This window comes from Eptatretus burgeri, chromosome 15 (genome assembly GCF_056783735.1).
Source record: "Eptatretus burgeri isolate ZD-2024b chromosome 15, Ebu_testis_v1, whole genome shotgun sequence".
Classification (NCBI taxonomy): Eukaryota; Metazoa; Chordata; class Myxini; order Myxiniformes; family Myxinidae; genus Eptatretus; species Eptatretus burgeri.
The window spans coordinates 27,402,589-27,426,363 of record NC_140975.1 but is presented as its reverse complement, the minus strand read 5'-3'; the positions used below and the strand labels follow the sequence as shown (position 1 = coordinate 27,426,363).

Here is a 23,775-nt window from a genome sequence, read left to right as displayed (position 1 = left end):
AAACAAAAAACCATGCTTTTTTTAATGGCGTGAACAAACTTTGGTACATCATGGGTGTTGAAGGTTATGGTCAAGTTTCATCAAAATTGTGTGTGTAGTTTCAGAGAAAAAAAAGCAAATGCATATCTTGCATTTGGGAGTTGCAATTTTTTTTGATTTCGATGAAGATCCGGATCCGGATCCGATGCATTTATTAATTTTTATAGGTGATTCTTCACCATTGAGAGATGTAGCCAAAAACGATATATAGCATGATATTTCAAAAAGTTGTGGACGGATTATGACAAAACTGGGTGGATGAGTTGGGGAGGTGACAAGAACAAGCCGATTAGATTTTTGGTTCATATCCAAATACAGATATGGCCTGTCAGTGGGATACAAAATGTAAATTGATCAGCTCTTTGGGCATCCTTACCATAGATCATCTTCAGTGTTGGTTCTTTGTTTGATAAATTCAGTTTCATAGTTTTTTTTACAGGGGTACCATTTACCAGTGCTGCCACCGCATCCTCATGGATTTCCTTTGGGTTACTCTTGGCTGATTTCCAATTTCCCAGGTGGATATAGGGAGACCAGTCCTAAAGTATAAAGAAAAACAAATGCGAATACGCGAAGCATGAATGTCGAAGCAGGTCACATTTTATGACCCGCAAATAGTTGAGGTCCGCAAATAGCGGGGTCCGTGAATAGCGAGTTTGTGAATCACGGGGTCTGACAGTATAGCAGTGTCCAGCATATGGCTCCATCCAGCATTAATCCAGATGCACCATGGTGTTTTGGATCCTGATTTTAATTTTTGTTGAGACATCTCTGCTTTTCAGTATGCTGCCATACTAATTCTTAAATGTAACAAACACCATAGTTATCTGACCTTTAACATATTGTTGAAGATTTCCCGCCCGTCGGCGTGCGAGCGACCGCGTCTAGCCAATAGCGGCCGCTTCGCCCACCGAACAGAAAATCCAGTGGTGGCTTTCCGGATCAATGCCGGAAACCAGCCACGGGTGTGTTTGTAACCACACCACAACCTTGTCCGCACTCTACCCACGCTACAGGGTCCGATCGCCAAATCTTCAATTTACCTAATTATTCACACGGGTAGGTTACCGAGAGGTTGTACCTCAATGGGACCGCATGGAAATGAGCCGCTTAAGCAGCTGGCTTCCTTTTGGGATAACCGAGCGGGGTATTATCGCGCAGTCCCGTTGGACCCGATCACTTTACCAGCCATTTAAAAACCAACTATATTCCGAGTGCAAGGTGGCGCAGTTCAATGAGGGAATGGACGCAACGAACAGGTTTACATTCACACAAGGACATTTATTATAATAAAGCACGTATGCAATTAAACAAGGCAAAACATGCATGCAACTATACAAGCAACAAAAGCACGACAAAAGAACTACAACCGTCTACTTATTATGTACAGTTACTTGCACTTAACAGCAGTTCCTACTTATTAAACGGGCCCACGGACATGTACGCGCGCGCACACAAACACACACACACACACACACACACACACACACACACACACACACACACACACACACACACACACACACACACACACACACACACACACACACACACACACACACACACACACACACACAGACACACACAGACACACACACCCAAGAAATAGTGGCAGAGGCCTTTAATAACGGGCTCCAGCTCGGAGGACAGGTGAGCTGAAACTCAGAACCTATCTCGAACCTCTCCAACTCGTGTGGTCTTCAAGTTGCTCAGACCCGGACTCCAGCGAGAGCAAGCTGGACCCAATCGCCGTGAGCTGCGATCCTTCCTGAGCTCCCGCGAATCCTCCCACACTTCTCAACATGTGCTGGTGAGACGAGGCGCCGATCCTTCCCGTCGATGTGTCGCTTCCCCGAGGAACCACCTCCACGAAGAGGTCGATGAGTCGCACCAAGCCGTGAGCCAAAATGGAGAACAAAGAGCTCCACAAACCAAGAAGAAGAAGAAGCCACCATTTGCAGCTCGAGCCGAGCAACCGACTCAACTTCCTTCCAAAACAAAGCAGCTCAAAGCAAAAAGCTCTCCTGAGCCAAACAGAAGCCGAAGCTCACTGAACCACCAAAGCAAAAAGCCTCCAAAAAGCCTCCTCCCGAGCCAGGCATCAGCCGAAGCTCACTGAGCCAGCCGAAGCAAAAAGCTTCTGAAAGCCTCAACCCTAACCCAAGCCAAACAGGACCCGACGGTCTGCTGAACGACTCCCCTCAACTCCCCTCGCCAACTCTGCCCCCGAACAAAAGAAAACATCTCGTCCTTATCCTTCTCCGCCCCCCTCCCCCACGCCCGGCGTGACTCATGCCCTCGTGATCCCTCCCCTCCCCCCCACCCGCTCAACCATGGGTGGGAGGGAGTTGTTGACATGAGTCACGGACGGCAGGGTGGTTCTTCTTGCTCTTCGCAGAAGAGGGGGAGGGATGTCTCCATTGTTCGTTCCTTAACTATTAAATTGATCCACAGTGCATCTCATCGATTTCTGAACATTTAAACAATGGAAGGTGAGCTATCTAGGGAACAAGCACTTATCGACATGGTTGACTCAAGGAACCTGTATGTTGTGTGCAATCGAATTCCAAATTCGTAACAATATTTTTAACTTTCACCTCTTTCTGAACAATCAGCAAAGCCGCTGACCTGTCCCATAACGTATATCCCTCTGAGTAGTACCTCTGAGTTATCTTCAGGTTATTTGGTTCATTTCACCCATTTGATTGTCGAAGTATTGGTCACAATATCTAACTTTTCTGCATTTATTTGTTCCAAGACTTCTCAACATTGCTGTCATTGCAGCAATAGACACATCTAATAGAGCTACTGTACATTGTTAGCATATTCCATGATCAGCAGCTTGTCTCCTTCAAGATCAATTCCAAAGTACTGTATATCTAACTCGGCTTTCCCTAAGTATGTACTGTCATGCCAGGTTGAAAGAGTGTGGGGTGATGATGCACCCACCCTCTGCTGTATGGTAGTCTACTTCTTACTTCAAACCAATTTGTATATTCACCAGTGACTTTTACACAGTCTTTGGTCTCCTGGTACAAGCTCTTGATAAATTCATCCAGCATATTTGACACACCATGACTGGTAAGGAGTTCCCACAAAGCCTCAATCCAGATCGAATCAAATGCTCAATAAAATAGTCGACAAAACAAATATAGAGATCTCCAACAAATTCAAACGTCTTGCAATCAGTTATCTATCTGGTCTGTGCACTCCTACCTTTTCTACAACTACTCGAGTCGTCTCAAATTTCTGTCATATTATATATTCTGTGAAGGATAATCTTTCTGAAAACTTCTGGAGATGTAGACAGCAGGACACAATTCCTTCATGATAGATGAACTCAACAGGACATCGATTGTGGTGGGAAGCAAGGAGAAGCTGATGGTTCAGGTGCTAACCCTTCATCGGAGCAAAATAGCTCATTTATTTTGGGTCTCTATTATATATCTCAGATTCTTCACCTCCTTTGTAGTGATCTCTCTCTCTCCAGACTTTCACCAGCCACTTGCACTTGTTCTTCTTTGGAGTTTCTCCTTCACTTGACTCCCTTCGATGCAACATGATTTCAAAGTATTCTTTCCATCTGTTCAAACAATTATTCCTTCAAAGACCTTTGTGATGTTTTAAGCATGGGACGAGGAAAGTGTGGAAATGGCGATCTAAGTCTTGCTCTTGTAATTCTGTTATTACAACACAGCATGCACAAATAGCATACGAATATTTGCCTTGAACACATACCAGGCGAAAGGGTGACACAGTTTTTGATTCAGGCATGGAAGAGTTCCCAATTTGCAGTCAGAAACGAGGCAACAGTCTTTTATTCTTTTCATACCACTACAATATGGCAAGAAATTCTGACATAGTGGCTCTGTAAATATGACCACTGGGTCACTCAAATTCCCTCTTATTAAGGTTGAATTCCCTCCTTAGAAAGAGATGCTCCTTTTTTTTTATAATATTGTTACGGATCTGGAAACCATGGGCATTCAACATACAGATGTCCCAAAAGTCAGTTATGTCGTTAAGTATGTGTGTAGTCAGATCCCCTTCCTTTTGTTTAGTGGGAGAGTCAAAAGCATGCGTTGTGATTTCTTTCAGTTAGGTTATTACATCTAACAATCCATCTAACAACCATCCCATCCCCCGTCACAATCCACCGCCAACCGGCTGCCTTCTCTCACCCTGATGTGCCGAGGTGGGATCTCGCGGTTCCAGTTTCTCGGCTTCCACAAATGTTGTAACTCTTTCACGACGACCATTGCAACATTGATACTGTTGCTCAACAAGTATGAACCTACGTGGAAGAGTGCATGGGGTTTCCCGGCAGGGGCTGAAACCCCGCCCAGAAAGGGCGAACCCATAGGGACCTGTCCAATCAGGGCGGGGAGTGACGTCTGTTCGAGCGAGCCCAACCCCGTTGAGGGAGGTCCATAAATTCCCGAGGACTCTCTGTGGCAGGGGGTTGTTATGAAGGTTGTTCTGAGGTTTTTGACAGGGTTGTGGTGGTTGAGAGTCGAGTGAGGAAGAAGGGTCTTGGAGGAAGTTCTCCAGGGGTTTCTGACAAGGTTTTGGATAGGGCTCTGAGGGTTGTTGTTGAGCGTGCAGTTCTTTTGAAGTGGTGGGGTTGAGCAGAAGGTCGTGAAGGCGGCGAACGTGTCCCTGATGGCCCTCTACAAGGAAAGGAAAGAGCGACCCTGACCCCCCCCCCCCCCCCCCCGTGGACACCGCCATTCACCACCGGAGCTCCACCACGAACCACGAGTCCCACACGTGCGACTGGGGACCAAACCAACGACCATTGTCACGTGCCGCACCACAGAGCAACCCCTTCCTCCAATGGTCAGGTACCCAGCTGGACTCTGACCCCCAGCTAGTCTCTCTCCTCGGCTGCGAGGGTCCAATAAAGAAGTCTGGGTTTATTTTCATTTGTGTGTGTGTCTGCATGTGGGCCTGTCTTATAAGTAGAAACTGTTTAAGTGTTTATTTTTGATCATTGTAAATATTACTTGCATATCCGTGTTGTCTGCCCTGTGTCTTTTTTATTGTAAATAAACAATTGTAGAAATGTCCCCAGTTCGTTTTCGTAATTTCCTTCATTGGTCCAGCATGGTTCGGATCTGAGTTTAGCCGGGTTTTTATCCCTGGTAATTGGACAATTGTAGCCGGGACGTCCTGGGCAGGCCCGCTCGACTGCATCTGAGCCGGAAAGGTAGGTGGCAGAGTGGTAGTCGGTAGGTGTAATTTTACAACTGCCGGTAGAGTGAATCCGGTTTGGCTTGGCGTTCCGAGGGCGTGGATCCCCGGTAGCCGAGACCGCATTGTTACTTAGGTACATTGGTTCTCGACAAAATAACCCTACGCCACGCGGTCAAGATATTGGTGTTCCACGGTCAGTTAAACGACCCGCCGGCTCGCAGAGTTATCCGAGTGATGGCCTACAATTCCGGGGAGTCTGATGGGAGACGACGTAGCCTCCCCCACCTAGTGGTTGTTCTCGCCACTGACCCCCAGCTCACAACAATATATACAGTATGTGGTTTCAATTTGAAGCTCTGTACTGACTGTAACCTGTTCATTAGTTCACAACTGCTGCACAAGAGTTTAGTTGTGAATTTAGACCGAGTGACTGATTAGCACATTAGGAGAAGCATCACATCTCATTGCAATAGTGTGGTGGTTATCTCAAAAGCCATTTCGACGAGTGTCAGTGCAGTTGCTGATTTATAAGGTCAACAATTGTGCATACAGAGTTGCAGAAAAGCTCATTTCATGGTTGCAGATTTGGTTCTCAGCAGTCTGATATTTGATTCCATCCTCAGCAATGACGGATCCCATGAAGAGTTATTATTCTGTCACCGTTCTCGGGAGGAAGCTGCATCACATAGTATACTGTGTTTCAGAGGAGTTGTAAATCTGTTTTTCGGGTTTACAGTCATATGAACACAGATTGGTTATTTCATTGTGTCTGTCTTGAGAACATGATTTGGCCTTTTTATTTGAACTTGTCAAATACATGCTGGGCTTATATTAAAAAGGTTGTGTCATCTGATCAAGGTGGGGTTATTTATTTAGACAAAGGTCGAGTAAAACATCAGTAAGATTGTTGTTTAAAGCAGTAGCAAAACTAGAGGGGGAGCACTCGGTAGAGTGCAAAAGCTCCACCGCCAATACTGCTAGGTCACTCAAGTGAACCTGATATCCTATTCATTGAATTTGACGTCAACAGTGCTCAGAGTTATAGTTTGCAACTTTCCCTTTTACTTTTAACTTTTACATACTCAATTCATTTGTCATAACTAGATTCCTTGAGACAGAAATTGATTTCATGTGGGTATATCCACCTGAAGTTCCAAAATCAGCCGCAATTAGAATTTTGGCATGTTTTTTTGTTAGAAATCACTTATAACATGTAGAAATGCAAAAAAAAAAAATCGAAATTTTGTTGAAAAAAAGTTGCAAAATTTTGTTTTTTTTTCTCTAACAATTTTTTTTTTTGGGGGGGGGGTTGGAAATCACTTAAAACATGTAGAAATGCAAAAACAAAAATTCAAATATTTTTTCAAAATGGCCGCCATATTGGACTTTGGACCAAGTCCAAAATCTAATGGCATGATCCTTGGACCATACCTAACCCCCCCAACCATGTTTCGTTAAAATCCGTCGAGGAGTTTTTCCATAATACTGTTCACAAACAAACAAACAAGCAGTCATAGACTGGTACTTATGAAATCGTCAACTTGACCTCTGACCTTGTCTAATAAAAGCTGTCTCTTGAGAAGGTAGCGACGCAAACCAGAAGTTTCTACGATGATTCTGTACCAAACCATCAAAAATCGTAACCTCGACCGACGCAAAAATCTCCATTTCTCCATGCAATTATTTTATATTATTTTATCAAAGTCACAAAACCATAATATTCAGCCATCCACCAACAATCTTTACATAATCCGACGGCTCAGCGAGTCAGGCATGTGACGATAACATTTATTGGGATAAAAAAATGACTTTTAAACACCATCTTTATCGAAAACACCGTCAGCGCGCACACGGAAAACCTTTACGTGACTCAATGACGCGTCTGCTCGAGCGCGCTGCATCACGTGACTACCCATGACGCGTCGAGTGAAATATTTTTTATACAATCTTAAAACGTCTCCAAAACATCCGATTTTTACCAGAATTTCGACAACCGAGTTTTAAGCATCCTAAGCGATCGCAAAAACCGAAGAAAAAATTAAAATCGAAGTTAAAACGAACTCGTAACGTCGAGCGAAGCAAAAATACTCCATTTCTCCACATTAATTTACGGAATTATGTTTGACCTCACTGTGACCTTGACCTTTGACCGATTTTTGACAAAAATCTAATCAGCGCGAACCATCACCCTCCTGAATCACGTGGTGTAATTTGACATTGGTAGCTTCTTCCGTTCTCGAGTTATCGTGCCGACAAACAAACAAACAAACAAACAAACACACAAACAAACAGAAACGGAAGTGGTCAATATACTTACAAAATCTTTAGATTTCTTAAGTAACAAACAAACAAACAGACAGGGGTGAAAACAGTAACCTCCGTCCATCGAAGATGGACGGAGGTTAAAAATTGACTCGGTAATGTTGAGCCAAATGGCCTCATTTCCTTCTTTAAGGTCGACGGAGGTTAAAAATTGACTCGGTAATGTTGAGCCAAATGGCCTCATTTCCTTCTTTAAGGTCGCACAGGGTCCCGTAATCACCCCTTACACTCAGTGTTGTTCTTTTGTATGTTAATTTCCATTCTGCATAGACCATCCGTAAATAGAGTACGTACAGTGCTGTATTTTAATGCAATTGTTTCGATTTCCGACAGAGCATCCCAGCTTGCATGATGATAAACACGGTGAAAACTTTATTTTGAAGGGTTTTTAAAACATCATTAAAACATTATCGAATAAATTAGTTTTACAACATTTCTCCATCCAACGATGTGTCTGTCCGTGCGTGCGTAGATTTTTTAAAATGCTATGACGATATTACAAATTAACATCATAAACGTCAAAATGTTTTCAAAAGGTTTTCAGAATGCAATGTTTTCTGAGAATGTTTTCATGATGTTTTTAAATGCATACAAAGAAAATATGTTTTCATAACATTTGGCTGCAACCTTTTTCAAATGTGAAACTTTTTTGCACTACATGGGATCAATTTTCCAAGTGGAGGTGCAAACCAAGCTCCGCCCTTCACCCTACCGAGGGGGGCACCCGATACATATGATGCGTGATCGCCCAAAGTGTCGTTATTTCATGTTTTAAAGTTTTTATTGTAACATTGACCTTCATCGTGTGAAAATAATGTAGTGCAGTAAATTTCAGGAAAACTGTCCCAGGGATCTGTTTGGAATCATACAAAGAACAAACCTGCAAACAGACTTGCTCTTATGTATGTACAGCATACATATATATATATATATATATATATATATATATATATATATATATATATATATATATATATATATATATATATATATATCACAATAATGCAGTTCTTGCATATGTGGGTACGTATGTAATCGAAATAGTGTCCCTGGTGGTGTTTGTGCTTGCTCAGAAGTGGATGGGAAACTGAAGCTTTTTAAAAAAATTAAAATTAGCATTAAACAAGGCTGAGAGCTACTAACTATGCAGAGCTACGAAAGAAAATAAAAAATAAGGGCAATACCCCTGGGCGCTCACCTGGTAGTATAATGATACTGAGGAGGAAGTCAATGTGGGACAGAATCAGCAAAATGTACCTATGAACCAATGTTAGAGCAAATACTTATTTCGGGGGAACCCCCCCCCACCCCAACCCCCCCACCCCACACCCCGTAAATCCCTCATCGACCCCGATTTTTTAACATCGCGTGAACAAACTTTTTACACCACGGGTAATGTAGGTTGTGGTCAAGTTTCATCGAAATTGTGTGTGTGGTTTTGGAGAAGAAAGCAAATACATATTTTGAGGGGCACCCCCCCCCACTCCCGTAGACCCCTGCAGACCCTGATTTTTTTTTTTTACATGTCATGAACAAACTTTAGTACATCATGGGTGATAAAGGTGGTGGGAGAGTTTCATCGGAATTGTGTGAGTAGTTTCTGAGAAGAAAGCAAATACCTATTTTGGGGGGCAATCCCAAATTGCCGGATTTTAGGGCTGGATTTTTTTTAATGCCATGAAAAAACTGCCATGTACATACAGGGTGATGAAGGTTGCACTAAAATTTCATTGAAATTGTATGCGTAGTTTAAGAGAAGAAGTTGCAAGTATTTGTGGACGGACAATGCGCCATCCTATAAGCTCCCCGGAACCATGTTCCAGGTGAGCTAAAAAAAAAAAAAGAAGCAAAGAAGACCAATCAAAGATGAGGGAGGTAAAAATTTATAGTTTTTCTTGAAAGAAAATGGATCATAAAAGATGGGGAAGCATATAACTGTCAAATAATTCTAAATTGATGCAGCACTTGGGGAAAAAGCTACTTGCATAGCACTTTGTTCTACACATACTGTAGGTATGACCAAAGTGTCTAAGTGTGAAGTGGTGATGAGACAAGTCTCCCGACCAAAGACCCTGACAGAAGGTACCAAGTTGGAAAGAGCAGTCGAGCAATTACCATGAAAATATCTGCAAAACAAACTTAGAGCAGCAACAGACCAACGATGTGAAAGTGCTTGTAGAGAACAGATGACAGGCTGGTGCTCCATCCAAAATGTGGCAATAGTACTCTATAAGGGGGTTATATTTGTGTGATAGAAACAGAGGAAAGCATCCGGAGGTAGATATTTATGGGCTTGATAGAGAAAACCAATTGCAAAGAAGCATTATTTGCAATTCCTGATATATACTTCTCCCAGGTAAATTTAGGGGAGATATCAAGACCGAGTCTGATCTCAATCTGATGTTTCCAGCAAGATCAAAGCACCAATGCGCACAGGAGGAAAATAAGTCTCGACAACAAGACAGGGACAGCAATTTAGTCTTCTTGGCATTGAAGGTTACCAGCCAATCGTTACCCCATTTCAACACATTCTCTAAATCATTTCTTCGTGAGGCACAAACCTCACTACAAGAAGTGTTATTGAATTAGGGGATACACAGTAGAGTGTGGAATAGTCGGCATACATGGCGAGCTGGGATAAAACGTTATCAGACAAGTCATTGATATATACCAGAAAGAGAGTAGGATGAAGAACATAACCTTGAGGAACATCAGAATTTCCAGAGCAATGAGGGGACGATTGAGTACCAAGGACCACCTTCAACTTTCAGGTAGAAAGGAAAGCAGAAATTATGGACACCATTCCACTCGACGACACATCATACGACTGATGCTTGCACAGTAGTCCCTTATGTGACACCTTATCAAAAGCCTTTCAAATATCCAAATCGACTTAATGGGTCACACCCCTAAAATCTAAGGCCCTGTTAAAATGATCAGTAATGAGGAAGAGTGAGTCACCAGTCAACCTGGAATGGTGAAAGCCATACTGGCAGTCAATATGTAGTTCATTGTCCTCAAGGTGACAAATACGCTTATAATTGATAAAGCATTCAAAGATCTTACAAATCAAAGGAAGAAAACTAATGGGATGATAATTAGTAGCCAGAGAATGCTCACTGACTCCCGTAAAAGCAGGGACAACGGAAACCACTTTCCATGATGATGGAAACACTGAATCAGCTAAGCACATATTATACGAGTATAGCTTGGCAAGAATTGGTACAAGTTCAGGGCAACACCTTTGCAGTACAACTACAGGAATCCCATCAGGACCAGTAGCTTTTGAGGCATCCAAAGAATGAATAATTCTGGCAACATTCTTCGGAATGACAAGGGGGACAGAAATAAACTTATCTGTGCGAGGTGGAAAAGTAGGAAGGGAATGTCCATCATTGTTAACTGAGGAATTAGAGGCAAACTGCACCTTTGTTTTCTGCATGCAGATTGATGCATCAACATGTGCACCGTCCACCAACAGGAGGTTGAGCTTGAGGACCCGTCTGCCAACACTTTGGGACATTGGATATTGAAGATCTCATGGTGTCTCACACAGAGCAGAAGAGTTATCGCTGGCATGCTGTGCAAATTACAATTCATTGGCTGTCTAACGTCAGGCTTATCATGTCACATTTGTATGGTAAAGAATATAATCCCTTTTCTGTTTCCACTAATTAATTCGCCTCTATATTCCCCATAGGTCGTTACAACATGGATTTATATATACCCTGCAGGTTGAACATAGAAAGATTGGTCTGTGGTTAAAATCAAGGGAGATGATCACAAATGGCAACATGGGGTGGGGGCAGGGGTGTTATGTTAAAAAAAAAACATCAGCTCCATGCACTTTGTACATATTCAGTAGCAGCATTCATTATTCATGCCACATTGAATTGTTTTAATTAAGAAATCAAAATACTGTGGAGTCTATCGATCACGATATTGTTTGCTAGAATCTTTAACAAACTAATTATTATGAATAAAAGAGTAAAATATTCTGTGCTCGATATCGCTTGTTTTTTTGTTGATTTATTTATTTGGGGATCTGTGGATGTTGCCTGTTGGTGGACCTCGAGGTCCACTACTAGAACTACTACTAATCCTTATTCATGCCACCTTGTTATGGGGTTGGATGAGGGATCGATGCTTGGACCAAGTCTTGCACGAACTGCGAGGCCCGACGTTCGACTGTCAAGCTCCTTCTCAGTATTGACTCTGAGTTTTTGGTGTTCTCAAGCCCATTCAACATGTAATTTGTGTTAATCAACTCTCACCTAATAGCCCGTCCATTAAACAAGGAAAATTCCCCCCATATGTTGCGATTGTTGACTTACTGTCTGTGATGTGTACCTCTTTGCCCCTGCCCTTCCACCGGTGGTCGACTTCCCACTTATGGAATGAGTGCACGTCGGATTGGATTTGGTTTGTGTTGTGGTTGTGGTTTTGCTCATGAACGATGGTAATTGTGCTTGTGGATTGCGTGATCAGGTGGGTTGTGTGCTTGTCGATTGGGTGTTTGGATTTGTGGAATTGGAGGTGCCATGAAGTGGATGTGGCACAGGCATGATGGGTCAATTCCCCTCCTCTTGCATCGAGGTTTCCTAACCAGTAAATTATATACAGGACTAGAGAGAACCATTCTCTGGTGTTGCCCAGTGCTGTGCTAATCCTTTAGGCATTTTGAAGAAATCGGTGTTTTTTGACTCCAGGAATGTGACCACATCGTTGCTGAGCCTGCTTCACTCTCAGATAAGCAAATGGGCATTCCCACATGGAAACATCGGAACAGTTAACGGTTTTTTTGTCCCCCATCATGTGATCACTGACTTCACAAAAACCGTGATCGAAACAGTCATGGTCCGTCACGGTCACCTGTCTAGATCTGCAACCTGTACATTTGCAACTGTAGATTTGCAACTGTCATTCAGTTAGTGTAGAGACAGTGCAACGAAACCCTGCACATTTCCAACTGTCAAGTGACCATGAGATACAAAACCAAGAGATCGCAAAATTAACTTCACACATAGAGAAATGTAATGCACTGTAATGCACTGGCTGGTTACAAAGTCCTGTTACCCCCCCTCCCCCCCCCATTCATCGTCTACCCTGGTACGTTTCGTATATACTGCATATATACACTGATGAGCCAAAGCATTATGACCACTGACAGGTGATGTGAATAACATTGATTATCTTATTACAATGGCACATGTCAAGGGGTGGGATATATTAGGCAGCAAGTGAACAGTCAGTTCTTGAAGTTGATGTGTTGGATGCAGGAGAAATGGGCAGGAGTAAAGACCTGAGCGACTTTCACAAGGGCCAAATTGTTATGGCCAGACGACAGGGTCAGAGCATCTCTGAAATGGCAAGGCTTGTGGGGTGCTACCGGTCAGCAGTGGTGAGGACCTACTGACAGTTGTCCGAGGAGGGACAAACCACAAACCGGCGACAGGGTGTTGGGCGCCCAAGGCTCATCGATGCGCGAGGGCAACGAAGGCTATCCCATCTGGTCCGAACCGACAGAAGGTCTACTGTGGTACAAGTCAAAAAATTTTAATGGTGGTCACAGGAGGAACGTGTCACAATGCACAGTGTATCACACCCTGCTGCACATGGGGCTGCGTAGCCGCAGACCGGTCAGAGTGCCCATGATGACCACTGTCCACCGTCGAAAGTGCCTACAATGGGCACGCGAGCGTCGGAACTGGACCTTGGAGCAGTGGAAGAAGGTCGCCTGGTCCGATGAGTCCTGTTTTCTTTTAGATCACGTGGATGGCTATGTACATGTGCGCCATTTACCTGAGGAAGTGATGGCACTAGGATGCACTGTGGGAAGATGACAAGCCGGTGGAGGGAGTGTGATGCTCTGGGCAATATTCTGCTGGGAATCCCTGGGTCCGGCCATTCATGTGGATGTCAATTTGACACGTGTCACCTACCAAAACATCGTTGCAGACCAGGTACACCCCATCATGGCAATGATATTCCCTGATGGCAGTGGCCTCTTTCAGCAGGATAATGTGCCCTGCCACACTGCACACATTATTCGGGAATGGTTTGAGGAACATTATGAAGTGTTCACGGTGTTGCCCTGGCCTCCAAATTCTCCTGATCTCAATCCGATTGAGCATCTGTGGGATGTTCTGGACCGACAAGTCCGATCCACGGCGGCTCCACCTCGCAACTTACAGGACTTGAAGGATCTGCTGCTAATATTATGGTGCAGATACCACAGGACACCTTCAGGGCTCTTGTAGAGTCCATGCCTCGGCGGGTCGGTGCTGTTTTGTTGGCACACGGATGACCAACAGCATATTAGGCAGGTGGTCATAATGTTTTGGCTCATCAGTGTATATTCTTCTTCTTCTTCTTCTTTCGGCTGCTCCCGTTCGGGGTCGCCACAGCGGATCATCCGTATGATCCGCATTGTGATTTGGCACATGTTTTACGCCGGATGCCCTTCCTGACGCAACCCTGGTCGCCTCTTACGACACAGGGATATGGTACACCTATTTAACCGGGGTATACACCGGCCTCGTACACTGGTACTCACTTCGCCGACCTCGGAAGGATGACAGGCTGAGTCAACCCCCTGGTGTATTAATTCAGTGGCCCAACGGGGCTTGAACTCAGGACCTTTTGGATCCCAAGCCACTGCCCTAACCACTGCGCCAATACCAGGCTTTTTGGGCGTAACAATTATTGGGCGTATCAGTGTATATGTGTATATATATATATATATATATATATATATATATATATATATATATATATATATATATATATATATATATATATATATATATGCAGTCATCCCCCGTTTATCGCGGGGGTTACGTTCCAAACCCCCCCGCGAGAAGTGAAAATCTGCGATGAATGGACGCCTCCCCAAAAGATGCCTAAAAATGCCTATTTTTTTTTTTTTTATAAACGCGGTGTATAAACATGATTGGGTTTGATTTATATTGAGTGCATAATAAACGCTGGGTGGTGTGGAAACACGATTGGGTTTTATTTATATCGAGTGATTATTAAACGCTGGGTGGTGTATAAACATGATTGGGTTTTATTTATATCGAGTGATTATTAAACACTGGGTGGTGTATAAACACGATTTCGGTTTGATTAATATTGAGTGAATATAAACCTTCCTCTGGCGCTTCGGTTCCTTGCCAGAAACCTCAGAAGGTGCAGGGCATTTGGGCAGCATCATTGGGCTTGGAGAAAAAACGTAGAAAATATTCGAAGTTCACAAGTGAAACTTTGTCTCGTGCGTTGTGTGACTGGTCAAGCGCCACGCATTATAATTTATTGCTTAAATAATTTATATTTCATATATTATTACCGTGACATACCGGGGGAATCCACAGAAAAAATTAGTTAGGTTCCAAGGGAAAAACCGCGATGAAGCAGGGGCGCGATATAGCGGGGATAACTGTGTATATGTATGTATGTATGTATGTATGTATGTATGTATGTATGTATGTATGTATGTATGTATGTATGTATGTATGTATGTATGTATGTATGTATGTATGTATGTATGTATGTATATATATATATATATATATATATATATATATATATATATATATATATATATATATATATATATATATATATATGCGCCTGTTGGCGCAGTGGTTAGGGCAGCGGCTTGGGATCCAAAAGGTCCTGAGTTCAAGCCCTGTTGGGCCACTGAATTAATACACCAGGGGGTTGACTCAGCCTGTCATCCTTCCGAGGTCGGCGAAATGAGTACCAGTATACTGGGCCGGTGTATACCCTGGTTAAAATAGGTGTACCATATCCCTGTGTCGTAAGAGGCGACCAGGGTTGCGTCAGGAAGGGCATCCGGTGTAAAACATGTGCCAAATCACGATGCGGATCATACGGATGATCCGCTGTGGCGACCCCTAACGGAAGCAGCCGAAAGACGAAAAAGAGATGTATATATATATATGTATATATATATATATATATATATATATATATATATATATATATATATATATATATATATATATATATATATATATATATATATATATATATATATATATATATATATATATATATATATATATATATATATATATATATATATATATATATATATATTAGCGATACCCGTGCACATGCACGGGATAGCAGTACAACATAGCTGGTAGCAGACGACAGACCGTACACGGGAATGACAAAAATATGCATTGTGCAAAATGCAAGTGGTACGATTGAACGCCAAGACTTCCCAAACATTGTTGGCATGTCCGCTAAGTGCCACAGCAATTTCATAGGGATCGTGTGATGGCAAGCCGTGTTTTTAGTGTGCAAGCTTGGTATTATAAGAGATGTATATGTGTATATATATATATATATATATATATATATATATATATATATATATATATATATATATATATATATATATATATATATATTATATGCGATCGAGCAGTGTCTGTAGGTCAGTGAGTGAGTGAGTGAGTCAGTCAGTGAGTCTGTAAACACCAATCATTATCGCTTGAACCAAACACATGATTTTGAAGAAACTTGGCCACAAGATTCATATCTGATGCCTAACAAAGTTCTACTGACCACATCACAATGTGTGCTAATTGAGGGGGTCTATGGGAGGGGAGGGGGGGGTGATCCCACCAAAATAGGAAGTTGTTTTCTTCCCCGAAATGACACACATGAAGCTTGACCATGACCTTCATCATCCGTGATGTTCCAAAGTTTGTTCACGGCATTAAAAAAAAATCAGGGTCTAATGGGGTCTGCAGGTGGTTTGAGTGACTGTTGCTCCTGATCCAGGTGAGCTTCAGGACATGCAGTCCTATTTTTATTTTTATGCTATGCCAGACCTACACAGTCTCTTGAGCATTGCTTTTCCTGTGATTGGTCGTGACATGCAAACGCAAGTCAAACAGATTATGAGGAGCACATGCACGCACGCGCTAGAAGGCTACGCAGCGAGCACAGCACTTGGAAGGTGCGGGGTGATCTTTTCACCTGCGGTGACCGAGCTGCAACGGTTCACCTGCGGTGACCAAGTAATTTAGCAACCTCGTCGTCTCCAAGTGAGTCACAATTGTGGAAACACGCTCGATCAGCTAAAAGCAGATCATTTCACCGAATTATATGCGGTATTGATCGCTGAACTGTTACATGCTTGGTTTCTGTTTGGCTATAAACACACGGACCCTTAAAGAACTGACACGAACGATGGCGTGTGATTGATTCTCATGAACACTCTCCGTCAGAGCAAACCGACAGAGATGCACTTTAACTATGACAAGACCCCTGGCTTCATGGGGGTGACATCAGAAAATGAAAAAGTGATGGTGGAGTTTGTTTGTTTTTTTTTGGACATTTGGCCATCTAGATGTTTTTTTTTTTCACTTAATGAGTGAAATTAGTGAAAATTAGTGAAATTAGTGAAATTTCACTTAATTAGTTGGAGAATCCATCGGCACGTCTAACCTCTGCTACTATCCTCCGGTGGAGGAGGGGGACAGAAGGTCCAGTGAGTGCACGCGGAGTCCAAAGCCAAGCTGTGCATGTAGTCCTAGTTTGTGGGAGAAGGAAGCATTCTCTGAAAGGTGATAATTGATGGATTTTTCCCTTACCCCGATCTCCTTCCATGAATCGAGAATGAGATCTGTACAAAAACCTTGATGAATCAGTAAAGAGAAGAACTCGTTTTGGTTTTGTTTTGACCTCGCCAACCCTCCCCCGACAACCTTTATGACCCAACAGGCAATCTGAGACTGTTGCACCACACTTCTGTTGTCGTACCCCCCACCCACTTCCAACCTCCATTTGCGCTATTAATACCGACCGCTGCCAGTGCCCAGACAAGACAGCAATCAGAACCCGCCGAACCCGCTACTTGCGAGATCAGGGCGATGTTTTGGAGGCAGAATGGGAGCCTTCCAGATTGACCTTCATAATATGATGAGCAGAAGGCGACGGCGATGTTAGTGGTGTGGGCAACGGCTCCCTCCCCCAACATTTTCGAACGTAACCCAAAAAGGTCGCCCCGGAGCGGTATTGCCACCTTGAGGACCCAATTGGCACGCATCATTACGCACCGGAGACTGTCAGACGATCAGACGATCGGTCGCTCAGAACGGAATTCCAATCGAGGTATCGAGGCTCATGAAAGAGCAACCTCACCTCGAATTTCCAGCGCACACCCCCGGGCCCGGATCGGGCTCGGATCAGTGCAAAAAAACAATGCGCTCAAAGCGTCGCCTCCTCTCTCCAAGCCCCACGTCGGACCCTTCAAAATCCACGCAAGCACACATCGAGCTCACAGGGTATAGCAGAAGGTCTCAGATGCTAAAGGTTCTATGAATATATGAAGTTGTATTCAAGGGTGTGTGATCGCATTACGAAGGTATCACATCGGACATGAATCAATCAATACATGATCGATTTAATCCATACTCGTAATGTTCCGCAAAGCGAGAATAACTGGGAAAGGGGATGGGGAGGGAGGGGGGTGCGTGGTTATGGAAATCCAAAAATCTGCGTCTTTGCTGTGAACACACTTTATCAAAATCATTCGTTCGTCATTGCTCTACTCATTAATTGCGCACGTTTTGAACAGTCTGCGCACGGACGCGCACCATAGGCACGCCTTTTGAGTGCAATCTGCCTTTTACGGCCACCTTTCCTCTGCGACCACTCATTAGCAGTGCCAAAGGTTGTGATCCAGAAACGATACATTCACTTTGCAACACCATATAGATTATTCGCTTCAATCGCGCCCGGAACTTTGATCCCTGCGGAAAGCGCACAGCCTCGAGCTGGCGTGAACATACCGTAAGCAGGAGCGCCAGTCCAGCCCGGGCCGGCCACCGCATGGCTGCTAGGCCACGCGGCGGGAGCCCGGTCCGGGAAAGAGGCGACGGCAGCCTCGGCTCGCTGGGAGCCCGCGCAGGGCACCGCCCGGACGCATGGTGCGCAGCGTGTGGAGCGCACCTTCCGCCTCTGCGTCCCCTCGCTCCTCCGACGATAACAATGTTCCTTCGCTCGGGAAGTGCAGCAAGGTGGGAATCTCGGGTGCCTCTCGCTTCTACCGGGACTTTCGCACGGTGCGCTCGCCTGGGGCACAGCCTGCACTCTCTCCGTGATATTCCGCGGGCGGAGCGGCCCGAATGTGCAGAGAAATCCCTTGTGCCGGTCCCGGGTGCCTTGTCTTGCCGGTCGTCACAATGACCATAGTCCCCACCCGTTAAGCCCTCTCTTCCTCGGTCTCCCTGCCGGTCGATCGCATTCCGTATCTGGATCCACGAGCGCGACGGTGCGACAATCGGCTCTCGAGCCCGGGACGCTGCTCTCGCTCCTGTTGCCTCTCTGCTCGCACAGAGGAAGCTCTTGCCCAGTGCGTGTGCCACTAGCACTGCATACTAATAGGGACCGCTGCGGGAGAGACACGGGAAGAGAAAGGGCCAAAGAGATGGAGAAAAAGAAAGAGAGGTAGAGCCGAAGCAAAGCCACGGACGAGCAGGGATGTCAAGAGAACCAGAAATGGGGACGAGGTTAAGGGAGATGCAGCAACGACAACGAGAGAGATGATGGAGCGAGGCGAAACGACACGGCGCTAAAAAAGATTGAAGCGCAAAACGCACAAAATCCGAGAGATCGACGGACGGACGGACGGACGGACGGACGGACGGACGGACGAGCCAGGCAGACCGGCGAGTCGCTGCTAACTTGCAACCCTCGCTCATTAGAACGCGTGACGCACCTCGCTCGCCTGCGCCTCAACTTTAACAATTCACGAGTTTCCTCACTCTCGGACCCTCGCCCTTCTTGCCTCCTCTCCGTTCGCTTGTGGTCGCGACCTTTGATACGCTCAAGCCCAGGTTTGTATGGCGATTAACGAGCGCACAATTTAAGCTCGTGCCGTTGCCACGTGCTCGGAGCACGTGGAGATCGGAGACGCGCGTGCTCGACGCTCCTCAGAGACGCGCGCGCCCCGGACTCGGACGCTCGTTTGGAGATTCAGTGGGAGAGCGCCTCCTGTTCTCGATGTACGTACTAGTCTCACGCCCAGCAAGCTAAGTTGTAGTGGCACGCTGTGCTACATACCGCCTCTCAGTGCTGCACGGATTTTCACAACCACCATCACCTAAACCACCCCTCCCCGAGGATTCCAAAACTCAGCAAGTACTTGTGTAATAACTAGGTGAATGCATGTGAGTTATGCCTGCACGAAGTGGTGCAGAATCATGTGCACCTCGTTCCCTCGTGTGAGGTTCATTCATTACGTTGGATGGTGGTATTAAGCGTTGCATGCAAAATGGATGGAGTCTGTCTTCATGAGAAGGCGTTTCCGGTCCAACAAGGGGAGTGTCAAAGGCTGAAGCTGGAGCTCCACTGTGTGGGGATATACACAACACTGGCTGGAGCCATAGCCTTGTACACAGAGTGTCTCAAGAAAATGTATACAGTGCATCGATCATGTAATGCAAACCGTGATGTTTGTCCATGCGCTCCGATATCTCCCGTTTCCAGTGGCCGCTTCCTGCGCTGCATTTTGTTCTGTTCACGGGGTTTATTGCGTTCGATAATGTTCATTAATGTTCTGGAAAGTTTGTGCAATAACGTTGACACTTTTGGGGTGTATTGCAATAGTTTTGCCGTCATCGCTGTGGCTCTCAAAATAGGTCCTTTTTCTTTGTTTTATTGTGATTCTTCTACGACAAGACCTTCCTTCCCCTTCTAACTTCTATTCCCCCTGTGAGGCCTCTACATAATTTCATGCGGCAGAACTGTGTGGATTTTGGGAGAAGGAAAAAATGGAAGAGAGAGAGAGAGAGAGTGCCGAGAGTGCCGAGAGAGAGAGAGAGAGAGAGAGAGAGAGAGAGAGAGAGAGAGAGAGAGAGAGAGAGAGAGAGAGAGAGAGAGAGAAAGAGAGACAGAGAGAGAGAGAGAGAGAGAGAGAGAGAGAGAGAGAGAGAGAGAGAGAGAGTGCCGAGAGTGCCGAGAGAGAGAGAGAGAGAGTGCCGAGAGTGCCGAGAGAGAGAGAGAGAGTGCCGAGAGTGCCGAGAGAGAGTGCCGAGAGAGAGTGCCGAGAGTGCCGAGAGAGAGTGCCGAGAGTGCCGAGAGAGAGAGAGAGAGAGAGAGAGAGAGAGTGCCGAGAGAGAGAGAGAGAGTGCCGAGAGAGAGAGAGAGTGCCGAGAGAGAGAGAGAGTGCCGAGAGAGAGTGCCGAGAGTGCCGAGAGAGAGTGCCGAGAGAGAGAGAGAGAGAGAGAGAGAGAGAGAGAGAGAGAGAGAGAGAGAGGAGAGAGAGAGAGAGAGCCGAGAGAGAGCTGAGAGAGAGCTGAGACAGAGTGCCGAGAGAGAGAGAGTGCCGAGAGAGAGAGAGTGCCGAGAGAGAGAGAGAGAGAGAGAGAGAGAGAGAGAGAGAGCCGAGAGAGAGAGTGCCGAGAGAGAGAGAGAGAGAGAGAGAGAGAGAGAGAGAGAGAGAGAGAGAGAGAGAGAGAGAGAGCGAGAGGGAGAGAGAGAGAGAGAGAGAGAGTGCCGAGAGAGAGTGCCGAGAGTGCCGAGAGAGAGAGTGCCGAGAGTGCCGAGAGAGAGTGCCGAGAGAGAGAGAGAGAGAGAGAGAGAGAGAGAGAGAGAGAGAGAGAGAGAGAGAGAGAGAGAGAGAGAGAGAGAGAGAGAGAGAGAGAGAGGGAGAGAGAGAGGGAGAGAGAGAGAGAGAGAGAGAGAGAGAGAGAGAGAGAGAGAGAGAGAGTGCCGAGAGTGCCGAGAGAGAGTGCCGAGAGAGAGAGAGAGAGAGTGCCGAGAGAGAGAGAGAGAGAGAGAGAGAGAGAGAGAGAGAGAGAGAGAGAGAGAGAGAGAGAGAGAGAGAGAGAGAGAGAGAGAGAGAGAGAGAGAGAGAGAGAGAGAGAGAGAGAGAGAGAGAGAGAGAGAGAGAGAGAGAGAGAGACAGAGTGCCGAGAGAGAGAGAGAGAGAGAGAGAGAGAGAGAGAGAGAGAGAGAGAGAGAGAGAGAGAGAGAGAGAGAGAGAGAGAGAGAGAGAGAGAGACAGAGTGCCGAGAGAGAGAGAGAGAGAGAGAGAGACAGAGTGCCGAGAGAGAGAGAGAGAGAGAGAGAGAGAGAGAGAGAGAGAGAGAGAGAGAGAGAGAGAGAGAGAGAGAGAGAGAGAGAGAGAGAGAGAGAGAGAGAGAGAGAGAGAGAGAGACAGAGACAGAGACAGAGACAGAGACAGAGACAGAGACAGAGACAGAGACAGAGACAGAGACAGAGACAGAGACAGAGACAGAGACAGAGACAGAGACAGAGTGCCGAGAGAGAGAGAGAGAGAGAGAGAGAGAGAGACAGAGTGCCGAGAGAGAGAGAGAGAGAGAGAGAGAGAGAGAGAGAGAGAGAGAGAGAGAGAGAGAGAGAGAGAGAGAGAGAGAGAGAGAGAGAGAGAGAGAGAGAGAGAGAGAGAGAGAGAGAGAGAGAGAGAGAGAGAGAGAGAGAGAGAGAGAGAGAGAGAGAGAGAGAGAGAGAGAGAGAGAGAGAGAGAGAGAGAGAGAGAGAGAGAGAGAGAGAGAGAGAGAGAGAGAGAGAGAGAGAGAGAGAGAGAGAGAGAGAGAGAGAGAGAGAGAGAGAGCCGAGAGAGAGACGAGAGAGACGAGAGAGAGATAGAGATAGAGATAGAGAGAGCCGTTTTTGTTTCCAAACGGGGAACAAAGCCGAGTAGAGCCTCGTGAAGGAGCTCCGTGGATTTCTTCCAAGGAGGGTCAGTTGGAGACCCTGTCTGCATGTCGGGGACAGGTGTAGAGCTGGTGGGGAACAAGGCCTGCCGTGGCCTGGTGCACATGGAATCGGAGGTCCATTGGTCCATTGGGACCATACTCTGTACAGAGCATTGGTGCTGCCGAAGCAGTCTCCTTGGCTATTGGGCACAATCCTGGACAGGTCGCCACTCTGACGCAGGATACTTGAATGACTCGGTCATCCCAGCAAGCTGGTACTCATTTTGCCGACCTCGGAAGGATGGCAGGCTGAGTCAACCCCCTGGTGAATTTATTCAGCGGGCAACGAGGCTTGAACTCAGGACCCTCGGATCCCAAGCCGCCACCCTAACCACTGAGCCAACACCAGGCATGAATTGGAGGACAATACGAGAAGAGGCACGTACGGCCGGCGTGAATAGTCTTGGTGAATCGGAGGCAAGGTGCTGTTAGTTGGAAGATGCTGCAGAGGTAAGGTGCTGCAATGGTGTTGGAAGAGTTGGAGGAGTTGCGCGGATCGATTGGGGTCGTGGAGGTTAGGGACACGTCCCACGGAGGGGTGAACGTGGTGAGGCACCATCTTTGGGAGTCGGTGGTTGAGCCTGAGATGAGACTGCATTGAGTCATCCAAAAACAGGCTCAAATTCTGTTCTCCTCTCCTTCTCTCTTCACACTATCTTTCTTTTAACCTTTTATTTTAACACCCTGGCAAATATTTCGTTATTTTTCTTGACACGTCCCCTCCATTTTTCTTTGTCTTTGTATATATTTTCGAGGCTCGTATGTGGAGCATACGTCCCCTATCGTCATTGGTGGTTCGGACCGGGGGCGTGGTGACGTCAGGAAGGTGCGACAATGGCGGTGATCCTAAAGGCTGTGTGTGAGCTGTTATTAAACTCCTTGCCTGGAAGGTTGAGCCTCTGAGTGATGTTTTACATTTGGCGACAAGGATAAAAAGGCAAGTGAATGAATTTTCTGTGAATTCATTTCTAGTGTGAATCATGGCGTCTTTCAGCAAGATACATGAATTTGACGTGGACGTTGAAGACTGGGTGCAATACCCAGAGCGAATGAACCAGATCTTCATCGCTAATGACATTGAAGATGGAGGAAAACAGCAAGCTATATTACTCAGTGTTTGTGGATCTAAGACGTATGGTCTCATGCGTAGTCTGGTGTCGCCGGCGAAACCTTCTGACAAAACCTTCAACGAACTCTGTGTGCTCATTCAGGAACATCTTCATCCCAAACCATCACCGATTGTGCAAAGGTTCAAATTCAACTCTCTGTTTCGGAGACCGGGACAATCGATTAGAGCAGTGGTTCCCAACCTTTTTTCTGTCATTTCCCCCTGCACCCAATTCAACCATCCAGATTTCCCCCTTCATGTGTATGAGAGAAAGAACAGTTAAAACACACTGAGACTATTTACTAATTTATTTTTCAAATGCACTAACACAGCTAACATTAA

The 23,775-nt window shown here is 45.5% G+C and overlaps 1 protein-coding gene across 1 annotated transcript in view; it reads right to left on the bottom strand.

Annotated features, from left to right (window-relative positions):
- Positions 1–19,577, bottom strand: part of GRIN2C (glutamate ionotropic receptor NMDA type subunit 2C) — a 316,497-nt gene extending 296,920 nt beyond the window's left edge. The window contains exon 1 of the mRNA XM_085856958.1: positions 18,393–19,577. Coding sequence (XP_085713084.1) covers positions 18,393–18,434 — 42 coding nt within the window. The 5' untranslated portion in view covers positions 18,435–19,577. The remainder of the gene's footprint in view (positions 1–18,392) is intronic.
- Between the last annotated feature and the right edge of the window lie 4,198 nt (positions 19,578–23,775).